This window comes from Maylandia zebra, linkage group LG5, assembly GCF_041146795.1.
Source record: "Maylandia zebra isolate NMK-2024a linkage group LG5, Mzebra_GT3a, whole genome shotgun sequence".
Taxonomy (NCBI): Eukaryota; Metazoa; Chordata; class Actinopteri; order Cichliformes; family Cichlidae; genus Maylandia; species Maylandia zebra.
The window spans coordinates 40100509-40119040 of record NC_135171.1 but is presented as its reverse complement, the minus strand read 5'-3'; the positions used below and the strand labels follow the sequence as shown (position 1 = coordinate 40119040).

Genomic DNA, 18532 nt, shown 5'->3' with positions numbered 1-18532 from the left:
TAGAAACCTTTAAATAAACCAAACGCTAACACACATTCAGTAATACAGCTTCCTTTTGTTTGAAAACACATAACTAAATAATAAATAACAATTTGATGATGTTGACATTTAGTTTCTGTTGTGTATCTGAGGCCAGAGGAAGTTTTTAATCGGCTTTAATGGAAGAGTATGTGAACGGTCTGCCAGGATCATGAGGCTGAAGCTGGGAATCGCAGGACTGATGTTGAATGTTAATAATGACCCACAAGCTGGGTGTGAGTCAGAACAGTGAGAAGAGTTCTGGATTAAGTTGGATGAAGAGGGAGGAAGATAGGGCGGAGGAAGGTGCACACAGGTGGAAGGTATCTTAGGTAGAAGAAACAATCTAAGAGACTGCAAGGTGGTGTCGGGGAGAAGGCGGGTGTTCGGCATTGGATGGAAGACTGTAGGATGACTTTAGACACCAAGGAGAGGAAGCGAGGAGCCGAGGATTAATGTGGTGGAAGCTGAAGACAGAAGGATGCTGTTAAGAGTTCAGGAAGGACTTGAGACAGACTCTGGGTGGGAGGGAAGAGTTACCAGGTGAAGATCAGCGAGCAGCAGTTTGGCTTTGTGCTGAGACGACAGATGTTTGTTTCGAGTGTTTTACGGCGTCTTTGTGGATCTAGAGAGTTACGGGGCATTATGGGGTGCCTAACTCAGCAGTGAGTTAATTAACCGAACCCCACGCTTGGCTTTGGACTGTTGGAGGTGGGAGTAGCCAGACACACCGTGACAGGCAGAGCAAAGTCCACAGACAAAGTCTTCAGGCTGGATTCAGACCCAGGACCTTTACAGCACCACGCCACAGTGTGCTGCTGTAAATATTACATGACCCCCCCCACACCACCGCCTGACGAATACCCATCAATTATGCATTTGTGCAGAGATCTCAGTGCCAACATGAAGAAGCAGTAATGTCAATAAGGAGGCTGATAAAGGCCACGTTTATGAGTGTTTGGGGGAAATAAATGTAGAGCTGAGTCTGTGAGGATGTTGATGTTTAGCAGACAGGACGTTTTTGGCTCTGTGTGATGTCTGAGCGAGGCGAACGTGTTCCCTCCAGGGAAAGAAAGAAGCTCGGTGAGCAGCCCCTTTTCCCCATTCTGGTTCTCTCTGTATCATCATTACAAACTAGCTAATAGGCTCCGTCCTCCATCACACCAACAGTCCAGAAATAAGTTGACCTTGGCAGCTTGTTTTCACAGCCAAGTCTGACTCAGCGTTAGAGTCTAATGACCAGAGCTGCTCCTCTGAGATGCTCAGATGACAGAGGAGAGGAGACCTTCAGCAAACTTTATTGGTTTCATTTTTCATCTACAAACATAACCAAAGAGACAGTTTAACATATGTACAGTCACAGCTCCCCGATCCTACACACAGGAACTAAATAAACGCCTCAGTGCCTGACTTTCAAAACATTCAAATCTGTTTACCTCCAGCTCATCTCTCTACTCAGTACTTACTTTTAAAAGTTTTGCTTTAACCGTCCACCATTTTTTCCCAGAAATTTCTTCAACCTTAGATTTGCAATGAATCCTGGGCCACGAGGGATACACCCGACCCGTCCTTCAAATCCAGGGAACAGGAGCACGCATTTGTAGACTGCATTTGGAGGAATTTGGACAGCCTTCATCGCTTTTAGCTGTGATGTAATCAGCCTTGAATTTGGACGTAGCCGTGTTCTGCCACTGTCGCACGTTGAGGACGTATTTGGAAAACAATCCAGCTGGCAGGAAGCTTCTCTCTGAGGCACTTTTATCTGAGACTGTGTGATCTGATGCTGAGACTTTTTAGCCTGATGCCGTTAAGTCAGAAGTGTGACGGGGTTTCAGTGAAACGTGATGCTTTTTTGGCTACGGTCTCATGTCTGAAGCTGTTGATAGAAGTCTGACGATGTTTTCCGGAGACCTGAGGATGTTGCAGTTATGCTCTGATTTACGGCTTCAGCTCTCGTTCCTCCTGCCTGTCCACTACCTTCATTTCCTCCACTTCTCTGTCAGCTTTGCCAGACTTTAAGCATTTCACCTCATTGTTCTCAGCACTTTTCCTTCATTTTGCATCTTGCATCAGTTTTTGGGGAATGCCACCTCGTCCGTATCAGGTTGAGCTATTTCCAGGTTACCGTCAGCAGCGCGATGTCGGTGTGTGACGAAGGAGTGCTGACACGGAGGCAGGTGGAGGTTTAAACTAAGTGAGCCCTTTTATAGAGCTGATGAAAACACAGGCACCCCCAAAAATACACAAGGGGAACTAACAGGAACCTAAACTGGGAAGGAGCTCTGGGAAACAGGAACATGGAAACTGGGAGATGCATGAGGAAGTCTGATGTGTTTGAACAAGTCTGTTACTTCTCTCTCCAACGATTCATTCAGGCTGAAGCGACACGACAACCAAGCAATTAACCAAAGCCCCATTTTTCCAATAAGCACCGTGTATAAAAAAGAAAATCCAAAAGAAGAAGCGCAGTCCAAACGTCCCGAACTCTCTCCACAGCTCCACACGCTCACAACCACCTTCACACACTCACTCACACTCCCAGCATGCACTGCAGACAGAAAAGGAGACGGCGTCACAGCTGCCTGAAACGTTCTAAATAATGCTTCAGCTGCTGAGACTGTTTGCCCTGAGAGGAGCTCTGATCGGTGCAACTAAAGCACCAGCCTGTGTGGATCCCTCTGAGGTGGAGGCTGAGGTTTGTGATGTGGTTAGATCTCAGCAGGCGACGTCTCTTTTCTTTGGTTTTCATCCCAAAAGTCATCCCAGTGTCTCTGTGGGGATTTTTTGACTCGAAGCTGAAACCTTTCTTCCCTCCTCGCAGTCGCCACAGGCAAACTGAAGACTCCTACATGCTTTGGGCATCAGCAAACAGTGTTTTATTGTCAGGAAATCTAAAGTAATAACGTTTTTTTAAAAACAGTTCAGTTTTTAAAAGTTCAGGAAGCAGAAGACTCAAATTTCCTCCTTTTAAGCTTAAGCGCCTTTCATCAGATTGCTGCTTTGGGGTTTGCAGATTTCTCGTTTGAGTTCAGGTCGAAGTGTTTCATCAGGATTTTGCAAAACTGGTGTTTTAGCAATAAGCAGACTAAACAGTTTCATGCTGAGCTCTGTGTCTGTGAATCTTTTCTCTCACACTCCAAAGTTGTGTTTGTTTGGTTCATTTGCAATTAGAAATTTGCAGGTAGGTGAGAATCTGAGTGTGAATGGTTGTCCTTCTCTAGCATCTCTCCATCGTGCACTCTTCCTCTCCATCAGTGTCAGCTGGGACTGGCTCCAGCCCTCCTGTGACCCTCTACAGGATTAAGTGGGTATAAGTGGGTATAGCTAATGAAGGATGGAGTCATTTGGAGTAATTTCTTGTAAACACAAAGGCTAAAATGAGGCAGATGGTGTGAATTTCAATTAGTTCTTATTCTTAATGTAAAACCAAAAAGTACAGAGTTTGCCAAGAAAAACAAAGTGAGAACACGAAGCCGACGGCTCAAAGCAAAGATGAGAAGAAGCTCAAAGAGACTTCAAAGTGATCGCCATGGTAATTGTACTCTAAAAACACGAACAGGTAGAAACCATCCTGACTGCTCACCGCTGCCTTTCTTACTGCTGAAGTTCAGGCTCTGGCTGCTGGGCTCGGCAGACGGCTTTAACCACACTGGGCTCTTTGCTAGCCGGCTGTCTGTGCAGACACTTGGAAAGAGCCGCTGTTGTGTTGGTGGTTTGATGCAGTTGTGTCTGTCCTGGGCACAGTTTGCACTTAGTTTGTCCGAGTCTCCGCTCCTCAAGAGTTGCAGACAGCTCTGCTACTTTCCTCCTTATGTAAAAAACTTGACCTGCTGTCAGCATCAATGCTGGAATTTTACCCAGAAGACTGAGGTTCAAGTCGAATGCTGGACTTTGACTGTTTCACTCATTTCTAGACATGTAGTTTTTACTCACTGCTTTGAGGGATCCTCATCATGGACATCAGTGTTGATTGTTGGTGCCACTGTTACACACTGTGTTTGTTCAGGCATCAACACCTTGACACGGTGGCTACAGTGGTGTGAAAAGTGTTTGTCCCCTTCCCTTTTGCATGTTTGTCACACTTAAATATTTCAGATCATCAAACAAATTTAAATATTAGAAAAAGATAACTCAAGTAATTTTATTGTTAAGGAAGAAAGAGCCAAACCTACACGGCCCTGTGTGAAAAGTGATTGCATGTTTTAGGCAGTGATGGAGGCACAAGTCAGATGCTGGAATTTCACTGTAAAGCCTGAGGTCCCCGTCCTGCGTCATTAAGGCTTCAGTTTAACATTCATTTGAGCGTATTTGTGTGGTTGGTTTGGGAAGAGATTATGATTCGAGGTAACTCGCTGCACTGGCTTCTGGTTACGTTTAAAATCAGTTTGAAATCTTGGATTTTACTGTTGTGGCATTACGAGGTGAGGCCTCACATATCGCGATCTTCTCCATCCTTATCTCCAAACTGGATCCGTATGTTTGCAGATAGAGGTCTTCTTGTGGCGCCACGTTCCCGTCTGAAAACTAAGATGGGCTGAACGTACAGCTGTCGCCTGTCACAGTGGGCTGTTCCACAAGCTTCTCTTTGCACTCGTTAATCGTGGGATCCTTCAGTAAACGTTTGTGTTTGCGTTGTTTTAATACCTCAGTGAAGCATTTTGTGACTGATTCTTGTGTAAAAAAAAAAAATTACTCACTTACTTACTAAAATATGTTTAGCATGTTTGTTTACTGGAAACATGTTTTTTGTCATGTTACAAACAAGTACAACATAAAACAAAACTAGTTATGAAATGCAGTGTATTTGTATGGGAGGGGCTTATGTTAGGAGAGAGGGCTGACTAATAACCATCTGTGATTAAAATGAACTAATGCTGTGCGAGGCATGACCCAGGATCCTGTTCTCACTGAGACATAATCGCGTTTGTCTTCTTCACACCAAATCAAAGAAGCCCACCCCTCTTTTATCAGCAGCTCCTTTAATGTCAGGCTGTTGTTCCTCTGTTGAGTGTCTGTTCTGTGTAATGATAGCAGTCATGGAAAATTGGCTGTTTCACTCTGAGTCACTTCGCTCGAGTCGATTGAATATCTAAAATAATACTGTAAATATATGCAAGGTGTAGTTAGAGGCCTGTGCAGAATCACTGGCTTAATGTGATGCAGTGAAATCAGCCGTTAAATCGGTTAAATTGAAATAGCTTCACTCTACTGAATTTGATGAAAGTAATAGAAGCTAATTCAGCCGGGTCACGTGTTTGGATATTAATCCTTTGACTGGAAGGTTGTGAGTCGCTGCTTTTGCTTTTCTCTGTCCCAGATTGAGGAGCAGATACTGGGAACAGTGGGTGACCAGAGATTCCTCCTTTATGTGAAGTGAACTTTTCTGTTTTTAAGAGTGTGATAAGTTTCTTTTTTATTGTGCTTTTATTTTTTCTATTTATGATAGTTTTTACTCTTTTAATGTATTCCCCAGTTTATGTTTTTTCTGCAGTTTAAAGCGGTTTCATAAAAACCTATTACTGCATGGTTTATCATGTTTGATAATAATACAGACGATGCAACAATGATGAAGGAATATTAATTATTGGATGTCTGTGTGACTTTGCAGAAAAAGAATAAAGGGTTGCATTAATGCTGTGAATCATACCACAGCACCAATACAGCAGAAACCTCGTTGCGACACAGAAAGATCGGTGGTTGCAGTGAATTATTTGTGCTTTCATGACAGATTGCAGTGACCAGCTGGTCGCCAGAGGAACGATCATTTCAATCTAACTTAGAAATGTAAAGATTGGCGACACGTTGGAAACAATCTGAGTCAGTCTGTGACAGTGAGCGCAACGCATGTCTTTGGGGAAAAGACAGAATTGTTTCCATCTCCGTGTACGTTGCTTATATTCCTCTATAAAAGGATTTTTGAGCATCCACATCAATTTACAGTTTTGCAGGAATTTACAGGAGTTTCTGTTCCATGTGTACGAGATGCAGTCTGGACTCTGAATTTAGTTTATTAAAGTTAATCACTGTATTAACACAAACAGAGTGCAGACTCACATATTTTCTCACTATCATATTGTATCGCTTTGAAGATGCAACTGGCTGCGAGTGGTCGCGGTAATTTCGGTGAATCCACCGTCTCCATCCAGTGTTTCCTCTTGTGTGATTACTGCATTAAATAAACTTGTTTCCAGATCTGACGAGTTCACCAAAAAAAGAAATCAGCTCCAGAAATGAGTCGGTGCCTGCAGACCCCTCAGATAAAATAGAAATATACAGAAAAATATGTAGACGCTGCTTTGCGTGACAGCTGGGACTACTCCAGCTGTCAGAGGGTGTTTCTGTAGCTGATTTCTCTCATCGTAACATCTGTCCATCGCTGTCACTTCCACAGCTTGCTTCTGAAGCTTGGTAACATTTATAGGTAATGTAGGACTCCAGCCTCTGGTCCAAGACAGCGAGCGACTCACCAGACTTTAGAAACAGGAGTGCGCAAACATGGGACTGACGCGAGGTTATCTCCAACTTTTATACACCTGATTCATCTTTTCTCACATAAAAACAAATCTATAGACACAGTGGTTGATTCCTGTTAACGCTTTATGGACAGAAAGCTCATAACACAGTGATGGATCTAGTAAAAAAAAGACTAAACTAAAAGGTCTCAGTACATCAGGGGAAGGAGACTAAGCAGTAGGAGATAGAAGTAGAAAATTACTATATTGTCCTGTTCTTATCAGATATTGAGAAAATCCTCATGACTGACGCATTTCCAAGTCCCTGATGGAGGCAGGAAAGTGAAAGTAGGCAGTAAGATTCCAGTTTGGATCTCCTGACAGGTGAAAAATCTGTTCTTTCCCTTCCTCATGAAGTGTGTCTGCGGTGCAGTGATGTGGTAGCGGCCTCAATATGTGATTTTTATTAACGTGTCTTTGGACAAATTTCCTTTGATAAGCAAAGGTCGTCCTGGCTGTGAGTGCTGTCTGTGCTTGAGCTGAGACTCTTCTGCCTGTACAGTATGTTTATATTTAGACTGAATGTCAGTGGTGTGGAAATAGTAATGGATTTCCATAAAGTGCATATGTGTGTGTGTGGGTGTGTGTGGGTTACTGCAAGTCCACAAGTGCATGCATGCGTACATAAATGTGCAGTACAGCAGCTTATGTCTGCATATGCATGCAAGTACCCACATCTGTGTGCTGGGAGGAGTTTGGATAGGTCAGGACGTCTTCTGATTGCATCTGCATTGTTTATCTTCCCTCTTTCATATTGATGCAGCGATAAAGTTAATAATTCAGCCGTGTGTGTGTGTTTCTCCTCCTCTTAGTGAACAGTCTTTGTCATATGTGTATGATTCATTCACTTGTTCCTGCTGCCACCCAAAGGGATAGTTACAAATAACTTCGGTGGATAAAAATTCCCCTCTTGCTGATGTGGGCGGTCTTTTATCCTTGAAGCTCGGGTCCTCTGCCTGAGGCTTGGAAGCTTGAGGGTTCTGTGCAGTGTCTTTGCTGTTCCTAGGACTCTGCTCTTCTGGACAGAGATCTTGGATGTTGTTCCTGGGATCTGCTGGAGCCACTCGCCTAGTTTGGTGAGTGCCTCTTCTTTGAACCCTTGGTACTTCTCCAGCTACTTGTGTTCCTTCTGACTGATGTTGCTATCATTCGGATCACTACATCTATTGCTACAATGCTATTTTGTCAGTCTGTATTTGGAACTCACACAGGATCTTAGTAGGGCTGAACGATATATCGCATTTGCGATAATATCGCGACATGATCAAGTGCAATTTTCTAACCGCAAAGGCTGCGATTATACTGCGATTATAAGGCTGTCCAAATTACTACCATATCCCAGAATTCATAGCGCGGCCCAGCCAAACTCCAGTTTCCAGCAATGGCGGCCGCTACTAAGTTTTAAAATTACTCATACTAATCTTTCTGGGTCACAAAATAAACTTTTAAAATATTTTCAGGCGAGAAAGTAGTTGTGTAAACATCAAATATCTGCTCGGTTTATCAAGATATCCCATATTTGCAAAAGTGCTTCGACGTTTTCAGAGGCGTCTGCTACCCACCAGCTCGACAGCTAGCCGGGAGCTCGAGGGTTACTGATGCGGCCGAGAACGGCACAACTCCCGGCACATCATTTTCAGATCACCGCGGAGTTTCGCTGCTCGGGTTAAACGTAATATATAAGTCACTTAGACAACCTAAAAATGTTATTGTTGGGCTTTTTTCAGTGTTTTGTTTGTTCGTGAGTAAATCGGTTTGGCTGAGATTAAAGTTATTAGATTAGATAAAATAAAACTTTATTAATCCCCCGGGTGGGTTCCTCCTTGGTTTTCACACAGCTGACTAAACGTCAAACAGAAAACTTATTAAACAGAAGTATGAGACAGTCGAGAATTTACACCAGTGTCTGGTTATATTTTAGATAGCAAGAAGCAGACGGCCGAGTTTATTAAACTCCACCGAGACAGCGGTGACGCTAATCAGAACTAGACCGTCCAATTTCACGCCTTTAAATTTTAAAGGCGTGTTTGTGTGTGTGTTTATACAATTGCTATTATGTTTGCACTTTATGTGTAATGTTACTGACTGCAGAGATCAGTAAGATGTGTGTATTTTTTATTTATTAGTTTTATTTATTTAATATTATTTTTTAATTGAATGACTGTCTAGTAGTTCACAGATGTCGAAAAACTGAGTGTGGTAAAGCCACTGATTTTGTTTATGTATATTTCTGCAATCTGCACATTGTACTGACTTTCATTTTAATGTTTACACCAGGGTTCCTTGTCAGCACTTTATGCTCAGATGTTTGTAAGCTAAAAATAAACTATTGTGTATGTTCAAATATACTGTTGTGATTGAAGAAGTTAAATAAAAATGTCAGTCATCAATTCATGCATCACCTCATGTCATCATAACAGAGGTCTGTCTTCCAGGAAAGAACAGTTTAAAATTAATGTAATATAGTATTGGCCATACTATATGATGTATTGCTTGTCTTTGTTTAATAATACAGAAGACAAAGACCTTAAAAAATAATCGCATATCGCATCGCAATCGCAATATTGGGGCAAAAAAATCGCAATTAGATTATTTTCCATAATTGTTCAGCCCTAGATCTTAGCATTTTGACCTCGGGACTTCCAGGTTATACTCGGCACAGATGTTCCTGTACACTATGCCGGCCACTTGGTTATGGCGTTCCATGTATGCCTTGCCTGCTAGCATCTTGCACCCTGCTGTTATGTGCTGGATTGTCTCTGGGGCATCTTTACACAGCCTGCACCTGGGGTCTTGCCTGGTGTGATAGACCCCAGCCTCTATGGATCTTGTGCTCAGAGCTTGTTCTTGTGCTGCCATGATTAGTGCCTCTGTGCTGTCTTTCAGTCCAGCTTTGTCCAGCCACTGGTAGGATTTCTGGATATCAGCCACTCTTCATGGTTCCCATTTGCCTGTGGGATCCCAGGTGCTTGTAGTTGTCCTCTATGTCTGCAATGTTGCCTTCTGGTAGTTCGAGCCCCTCAGTTCTGACTACCATCTCTCTCTTTGTTATCATCCGACTACACTTCTTCAGTCTGAATGACATTCTAATGCTTTTGCTGAACCAGCTGCTAATTGATGAGAGACACCCGGAATGGCTAACTGAAAGCTGGACACTCTTAATCCCCAAGGATCCCCGGAAGAGACCGGTCCCATCCAACTAGCAGCCAATAACCTGCCTCAGTACCACACACGCATAAATATGAGGGAAGAACACGCCGTCTTCTTCCTACATAACATATAAACAAATAAAATGTTCTTATTTTGTCGATTATATCATTGTTTTCTTCCTTGAATCAAACTCTGACTGAATGAAAAAACAACCAGCAACAATATTTAAAGAAACAAAAACAGGATTTAGAGCAGAATGTAAAACCCATATCTCAGTCTTTCTTTGTGCCTCCTCACCCCCACATCTTCCACTAAGTCACAGCGTCCCACTGTTTGAGGAGAAATACATATTTATTGTGTTTTGTTGTATTTGTTTGGCCCTCAGTGTCTCTGGGGGATTAGAATAAATTGTTCCATTTAAAGAGCCAGACGCAGTGTGTGTCTGTGTTGTAGGGATTTGTGGGTCCTCGTTGTTGTTTGCGTATTACCTTACACTATAACCTCAGAGTCTTATCATATGTGGCGGGGGGTAATCTGCTGAGCAATAAAGACTATATGAGGAACAATGTTCTATAATGAGATACTGTATTTAGTTGGGCCGTTTATGTTAATGAGGAAGTTCAGTTAGAGGATTTCTAACGATTGGTGTGTGAACACATCGTCAGCCAACAGCTCATGTTTGAGATGATTTATTACAGCAGCAGAAAATAGTTTTAGTTTGTCATCAAGGCTCTGACCTCCTCACTTCAAACTAATATGGCAGAAATTTGTGAGCGTTGAGTGAATCGAGCGTACAGGTGGATGCAGAGCACCGGCACTTCATTAGACCCGTGAGCTGGGAGGGCATGTTTGATGTGTGACGACGTAGCTCGACGTGTCATCCTGATCACTCGCAGGTTTCACTCCATGCACGCAAACATTTCAAAAGAAATAAGATCATGTAAAAACTAGAATTTGCATTTTTTGAGTTTATATTATGATTCATGTTGTTACAACAATCTGTCGCACAGGTGGCAACATGTGCAATCTACTCTGTGATTGACCTCGTAATGTGATCACTTCTCTTCCCTGCACAGTCAGCTGATATCGGCAGCATTTCGAACCTCCACATAATCAGCATCTTCATTCCTTCATTCTGTTGTCTTTACCTGAGCTGAAAGCCAGCCGTGCCATTTCTGAGCATTGCTCACCTCAGTGTTTTGAAGCAGGTGCATCAGAAGCCAAGCTCTTCAGCAGACCCTTATTATCACCGCTGCAGAGAAGTTTCCCGATGTAAAGGCCATCGTCTCTGCCACCTCACTACGTGTGCTGAACACTGACGCAGGACTGCAAATATTCTACTAGTGCAGCTCAGAGAGAGACTGACTCACTGAGAATCGCTGCTTTCATTCTTCTGTTGTCTAAAGAAAAGGAGCCAGGAATGGAGGCAACATATTAAACAGGGAAGGGATTTACTTAACAGTGCTAACGAAGTGATGGCTTCAGTTGAAAAACTAATAAAATGAGAGTAGATAATACTCTAATGCATTGTCTCATAAACCCTTTTGCCCAGGACTGACTGTCAGAGCGTTCGTCCTGATTTTTCTCAGCTCGGTCTTGTCCAGAAGAATGAAGAACACGTTCTCCATCGCTCTTCTACTTCTTACACTTATTAATTTGCAGGAAACTTTTGTCCTATGCATTGTAAAATTGAGGTACAAACCGAACTTGAGCAGATAAAGGAACAGACAGAGAAAATCAGGCCCTCGCTGCTCCGTCTTTCATGCCCATAAGTCTGTAGGCGCATGAAGCAAATGGGAAATACAGAGAAGTGCAGCGGATGAGATGAAGGGCTCATTAGGTGGGTAAGTGCTCTCAGAAGTGGCAGCTGCTCAAGCAGTTTTTGAAGGCAGAAAAAAAGGATTTTGCTGACTGAACCCAGTTCAGAAACTCCACCAGGAGAAGATCGTGGATTGAGATTTTCTGGCTGGCAGTCGAAGAGCCGGACCGTTTTGTTGGAGGCATCCCAACTCAGACTTCTCTGCTGTGCTGTAAAAATATCAGAAGCTAAAATATAACCTTGGTCACTCGTTTATCATTTTCCTAAACAGGCATGACTGTGGTAGGGATATGTTGACTCGTATCTAATTATCTAACATCCTTTTAAATGTAACTCAGTTCATTACAGACTCTGGGGCTGTTCATGAAGCTCATAAGATAAAACTGTTTCCTCGTTTCTGTCATAAAGACGTTCTTACGACTGTGGATCCTTCATTGATGAGGATCGCCGATGTACAAATAATCGCTGTGAGCCAAAAACTCAGACTTTAGTTTGTGCTTAACACTCAAATATATAAGGCTGAATATCCCTGTCAGCTAATATTTGTATATTGATATTGTTGATTGATGTCGAAATATCATTCCCGATCTGGATTCCCGTTTTGTGCCTCCGCATCTCGATTTTCTGGCATCTGGCCTGAGGCGACCTCGCGTGATGTAAGACCTGCCTGCTTTAAGACTGACGGGCATCAAGAAGAACACGACAGTAAGTCAGCGAGTATCAGTGGATTTATGTGCGGCTCGCTCCTGTCAGACGTACTTATGATTTGAGAAATCTTCTAATGTGTCTGAGGCACGACGTGGCTGAACAAAGGCCCGTCAGCTCCGTCGCGTTTCCCTGGATAAATATGGGTTAAAAGAACAGAGTCGCTGACACCAGCAGACAATACTTTGCTGTTCCCTGAAGCGAAAAAGGCTGAGACATGCTGCTTTAGAGTTTCCTCACTGCTGGTACTCGCGGGGAAAAGGCTTGAGCAGAAATCCAAAAGAATTTTTATCTCTTTCAGAAATCCCTCAAGGAGACGGAGAGAGGGCGCCGGGGGTAAATTGCCAGCGGTTAGAGCTTCTCAACCTCAGGCTTGAGCAGCGTGTGCAGTTGACATGTGGCTGATATGAGGAACATTTAAAGAAAAACAGAAGTTTTTTAAGTTTTATTCACAGACTCTGCCAGATAAAGCCATCTGGCAGAATCTGTGAATAAAGAGAGAGAGAGACGCCACACACTGTTTCCCGTATCTCCTTTTCTCAGGTCAAATATCAGCGATAAAGCAGCACAGAGGCGGTGACGACCTGATCTCACTGAAAGAAATCGTTTTTACTAAAACTAACCAAAGTGGCCGTTGATTGTGTTGTTTCAGTGAGAAGTTCATGGTGAGACTGAACAAGAACGGAGGTCCAAAGAATCCAGAGAAGGTGGACCGGCTGTGTGCCCTCTTCACGGTAACAACACACACACACACACACACACACACACACACACACACACACACACACACACACACACACACACACACACGTTTAATGAAACTCGTGGTGCAGTGATGGTGTTTCGTGTAATTTAAGAAGGGAACAGTTGAAAAACTGAGGATCTAAAAGTGAGGAAGCATTGCCCCCTGTTGCTCTGCAGCAGAATCAGTCTGCAGATCGTTTGATGCATTTTTGCTGCACTAAAGCTCCCAACGTTCACTGATGCAGTTATTTGAATTCTTCAGTAATTACAAAAACTCAATTGAAGTCAGTATTATAAGGTGAATGCATGATTTACATGTAAGTCACAGGGGAGATGAAACCAGACGTGCTTAAATGATTAAGCTGGTTAAATCTGAGCGTTCTTGTTCCAACCCGAGCTGGAATCAGTCCATATATGTCTAAATTACACACATATTTATAAAAGTAATAAAACAATCCACTGATGCAGCAGTCTAAGCAGAGCTTCTTAGTCCTCCTGTCTCCCTGGGCCACCTCCTCCAGCTCTTCCAGGGCCTTCCCAAACCCAGCAAACCCAGGACAACTGGCTAATTTTCATGAAGCTCCTCAAACTAAATATCTCTGAAGCTGAGCCCAGTCAGAAGCTAATTTCCTCTGAAGCCTTATTCTTAGCTCGGGAGCCATAAGTGAGAAACATAGACCGACCGATAACAACTTCACCTACCCGCTCAGTGAGTGGTACAGCATCCACATCAGTCTGTCTGGCAGTCTCCTGCTCCAATCTTCCTCAACTCATGAACAAGATCCAGAGAAACTTGAGCTTCTTAACTTGGGGCAGGAAATCATTCCTCTCCCGGAGTGTTAGAAACCACGATTTTCCTGCTGAGAAGCAGTGCCTCAAGGTGGAAGTGTTAATTATCATTCCAACTGTGTTGCATTTGGCTGCAAAACCTCCCCAGCTGGAGCTGGAGATCACCTCTGACTGGACCAGCAGCACCATCATCTGCAAAAAACAGCAAAAGATGTGATCCAGGAGCTCCTGGCTCCACATCGGAGTTCTGTCCATAAACGTTACGAACAGAAACTCAGAGCACAAACCTTCTTTAATTGTAAGAAAAGCTGAAGCTGGTGGATGATGATGATGATGATGATGATGATGATACCTTTTTCTTTTTCTCACAGGATCTGAGTAACAAAGACATGAAGAGAGATCTCTATATTGTCTCACAAGTTATCAGGACAGGTAAGTTATGTTATGTAGGTGGAAACAATTCCTGCAGAAATGCCTGAAATAACAGAATAACTTTGTCAAGTTTATAATGTGCACCTTTATTAACCTGAAATACCATTCAGATTAAAATAGAAAGAAATGAATGCTGTCGTATGAATGGAACAGGAGCCTTTCTCATTATGTGACGCACACGCTTCTGGTTACAGGTCGAATGCTGCTGAATGACAGTAAGAAGGGTCCTCCGCACGTCCAGTACCGTCGACCGTATGGCTGTGCGGTCCTGGCCATGAGCGACGTGCTGCAGACCATCTCAGAGCTCAAAGAGGAGAAAGATTTTGTCCTTAAAGTGTACACGTAAGTGTCTGCACTCGCAGATAACGAGGCAAGAGAAAAATACTGAGGGTTCACCGCAAGTAATGGCCTGATTAGACTCACAGCACAGGACTCGAACCTGTGGTGAAGCAGTGACACAGATATGAGTCGCTGGTGTTGACATAAGCAGACATATGAATCCTAAATGAAGTGTACAGATCTCAGGTTTAGTTGCTGGCACTTCATTGGACAGATGGACAATGACCCAAGTAAAAAAATTGCAAATGCAACCCCGGGTTTAGGAAGGTAAAGAATCAGCTGATCTCAAACCTGCCAGCATTTCGTTTACAGAGGAGAAAACTAAAGGCAGGAAACACAGCTGCAGTCAGAAGCTGGCAGAGTTACAAAGGAGGAAACACTCACTCGTAATGAGTTTGGGCTGGAGAAGGTCGGTACCTGTAAGGGGTTCTTAATAAAATATTAAAAAGTAAACAAAATGTTTACTTTTTAAATATTTTGTTACGATTATGCTGATATGTCCGGGTACATGTGACCCTCGAAATAAGTGGACTGTTGTTTTTTTGGTAAAGTCCTGATATTAAAGCTAAAAGTCTTTGTTTTAAATCCATATTTGAGTGAACTAAAATAGCAAAAGTGCCCAAAAATATCAGCTTACAGCACAAACTCAACACACCCAGAGCTCAGAGATGATATTTTCTTTTTGGAAAATCATTTTGTCCTACTCCAAATATTTCTGGGCCTAGAGAAAAGGTCAGAGAGAGAAAGAGGAGAAGGTTAAAGATAAGCGAGCTGGAGAGACAGTAAAGAGTGGGGCATGCCATATATTTTTATTATAGCTTTACTTCTGTTCTTATCGCTCTGTCACCACCAGCCTCTTCTTTTTCTCTCCTTTCCTTATTTGTAAGAGAGACCGAGAGCGGCTGCACAGCCTCACTGTCAGTGCAGTTTGTGACGTCAGCAGCTGTTCTTTCACTCACACGCAAAGTCGATGCTCGGCATTAGGGACCACCCCTCAGCTGAACCTCTGAAAACGTGCCTGCAGGATCTGTGTGTGTGTGTGTGTGTGTGTGTGTGTGTGTGTGTGTGTGTGTGTGTGTGTGTGTGTGTGATGCCTCAGTCTTAGCTGAACTGCTCGGGTCGGTTCACGGGGGGTTAGACGTCTCCTTTTCAGGCTTGTGTTCCAGCATCGTGTGACGTTAACGGGACCGAAATCATCAGTTTGTTAGAATCAGCCGAGGAAAATGTAGATCCACACGTTCACTCTGAAGAAAGACGAGTAAATTAAGAGTGGAACGAGCGAGTTGTTTTATTGGATGGGGCTATTTTATGTTAATACAAAAATCCAGCAGCTTGACACAGCGTGGCTCATCCACTGTATTATCTGCAAATAGGTCTGCTAGTTACTGCTCTTTTTCTCTTTCCTCCTGTTGTTTCCTTGATTAATCAGTCGATCTGTAAAACTGTGAAAATGCAATTTCCTGGCCTCTAAATGGCTCAAAGATGCCATTAACGGGTGTTTAATCTGACCTTTGGTCTAATCTAAAAACTGTTTTCCCTTTATGAAACAAAAAAAATAAATAAAATGTATGATTTGGCCGAGAGCAGCACTCTCTAGTGCACAGAAGTGTGCAATACAAACAGAGATGTTACATTTTCCAACAAAACCACAGAACCAAAGATGCGTTTGCACAAAAATGCGGCAGGTCAGCACTCGAAATGGAGAGTGGGTTTGTCAAGATACCAGCGATGAAGCCCGGGTGAAGATGATCTGCACACAGACAAATGTTTTGTTGCATTTTTGGAGTAGCAGCAGGAGTGAAAGGGAAGCCTACAAGATGGGAGTGAACCTGCTGCCGTGTGTCGTTTGGAGATGATGACACCGACAAAGAGACAGGAGGCCCGGCTGAAGATATTAAGATCCACACTGGGAGTGAGCAGGATGGAAGGGATTTGAAATGAATATGATGAAGTTCGAGCTCCATGCAGAAGAAGAGAAGATTCAGAGGACAGATGTTTGGTGCGACAGGAGAACAGACAACAGAGAGGGAGAGATGGAGACAGCTGATCTGCTGTAGAGACCAACGAAGACATGGAAGAAAGACCTGCTCCAATTTATCCGTGTATTTAACTCCAAAATTTCCCCTCACTTCCTCTGACATGTCAGCGCTGCTGCTCTGCCTTGCTACCTGTCATTCACCTCACCACCCCAGCATCCACCCGTAGACCACGCCCCAATTTTATATTTTAATTGCAATGATTGATGGCACGTACGCCCCAAAGTAACTGCCAAAATAACTAGATTTCAAAAGTCCATTATATCCAACTGAACTTTTGTTGTATAAAAACACAAGTTACAAATATATTGTTATCCTTTATAGGACATGATTGTTTTTTGTTGCTCTCCAGGTGTAACAATGAGAATGAATGGTACCAGATCCATGAGAACATCATCCGCAAGTCCAGCACCAAATACACGGCACCCAGCACCAACTACGGTAGGAGAGACCACGTGTTTGTGTACCCTGAGTTTGGATGATCGGACCCCAACAAACTGAGTGTGGGATAAAGAGCACATCTCTGATTTATGCTAAATACAAATACTGAAGCTCATAGTTACATTTAAGAATAAATAACTTGTTAATATCTCAAAGATCTCCACTTTCTTTCATGCAAACTTTTCTGGTTCTGAATCCTGAACAAGCCCCTAAACTGTTATGTTCCCTGAAACGGGCTACAGGATGAGGGGAGTAACAGTAGAGCAGCGGTTCCCAACCTCCAGGCCAGTTGTTTGGTACCGGGCTGCGAGAGTGGAGGCTCGGGGGTGAAGTGTATGGTTTTCTGGGTTTTTATCAGTTTTTAGCGTTAACTTGGTTTCCTTCGGACTTTCCCCGTGTAATGAATAAATCTTCTTTTTTTGGTATACTGGTTTTATTTTGTATTTATGACACCTTAATGGCCGGTCTGTGAAAATATTGTCGGGTATAAACCGGTCTGTGGGGACCGCTGGCCTACAGGATGAGGGGAGTAACAGTAGAGTATCCATGTGAAAGAAAAGGTGAAAAAGATTACAAACTCAATCCTGATTTTATTAAAAGCTCTAACTTCGCCTCTACGCCCTAAATAATCCAGAAATAAAAGAAAAGCATCAGCAAACAGATAATGTTGGGAGATTGGAAATAAAAATGAAGAATCTGCACCTCAACAACACAAAAGAAGAAAAACCCACTCTGCAAACAGGAGGTCACAGTTACTCACCGGGAGCTTGACATAATTAAAACACAACACACGGCTAAGGCTACTGTACGTCTGGCCCATAGAGAGACTGAGCTGCTCTCCTCCCCAGCTCTTACACTGTAGGCCTGGTTGATCGCTGAGTGCAGCCAGCTGTGCCCTCACTCCACTGGAAATGACGGGCAACCCAGCTATGGTAAGAGAGGAGGCATAAAGGTTAGCAATCAACACCCAAACAACACAGCAGGCTTGCTACACGTATATCGGAGCACAATTTATTGTCCTAAAAGTATATTTTTTTATTCTACTGGATTTTTTTGTCCAGGTGAATTATTTTGGCCACAAAACCCAGAAGCAGATGCGTTATCCTTGCAGGGTTACCCTGCAACATTAGCAGTGCGGTGGTGTTTTTGTGAACACAGCAGCCAAGGGTGGAGGCAATTTCTAGCACTCAGTTATTGCTCCAGCCCGCTGATGTTCTGTGTGGACCGTTTCTTCCAGTCACTTTATTACTTCTGTCAAAGCACAGAGGGCAGGAGCAGATTCTAGTCCTGCAGCACTTGTGACTCGTTTTATTTCATTGCTGATGAGTCAGCCGACATTTCAGGAACACTGAACAAAAAAGAGTTCCCAGGAGCAACTTATTTAGAGCGTCTGACTGACACATGCAAGTCATCACACTGACATCAGCGGGAAAATCATATTAATTGGTGTCACTGTAGAGGACTCTCCTCTGCCCCAGTGTTAAAGTCTGTGAACTCCATGACCCCGCACAGATATGTGTCTTTAGAAAAACATAATCCAGCTGCAA

General features: G+C 43.2%; 1 protein-coding gene across 11 annotated transcripts in view; it reads left to right on the top strand.

Moving 5' to 3' along the window:
- Nucleotides 1-18532, top strand: part of LOC101477666 (dedicator of cytokinesis protein 3) — a 239469-nt gene that overhangs the window by 171141 nt on the left and 49796 nt on the right. For all 11 annotated transcript variants that reach the window (XM_076884370.1, XM_076884369.1, XM_076884367.1 and 8 more), the window contains 4 exons: nt 12857-12938; nt 14109-14169; nt 14364-14511; nt 16897-16985. In XM_076884370.1, coding sequence (XP_076740485.1) covers nt 12857-12938; nt 14109-14169; nt 14364-14511; nt 16897-16985 — 380 coding nt within the window. The remainder of the gene's footprint in view (nt 1-12856; nt 12939-14108; nt 14170-14363; nt 14512-16896; nt 16986-18532) is intronic.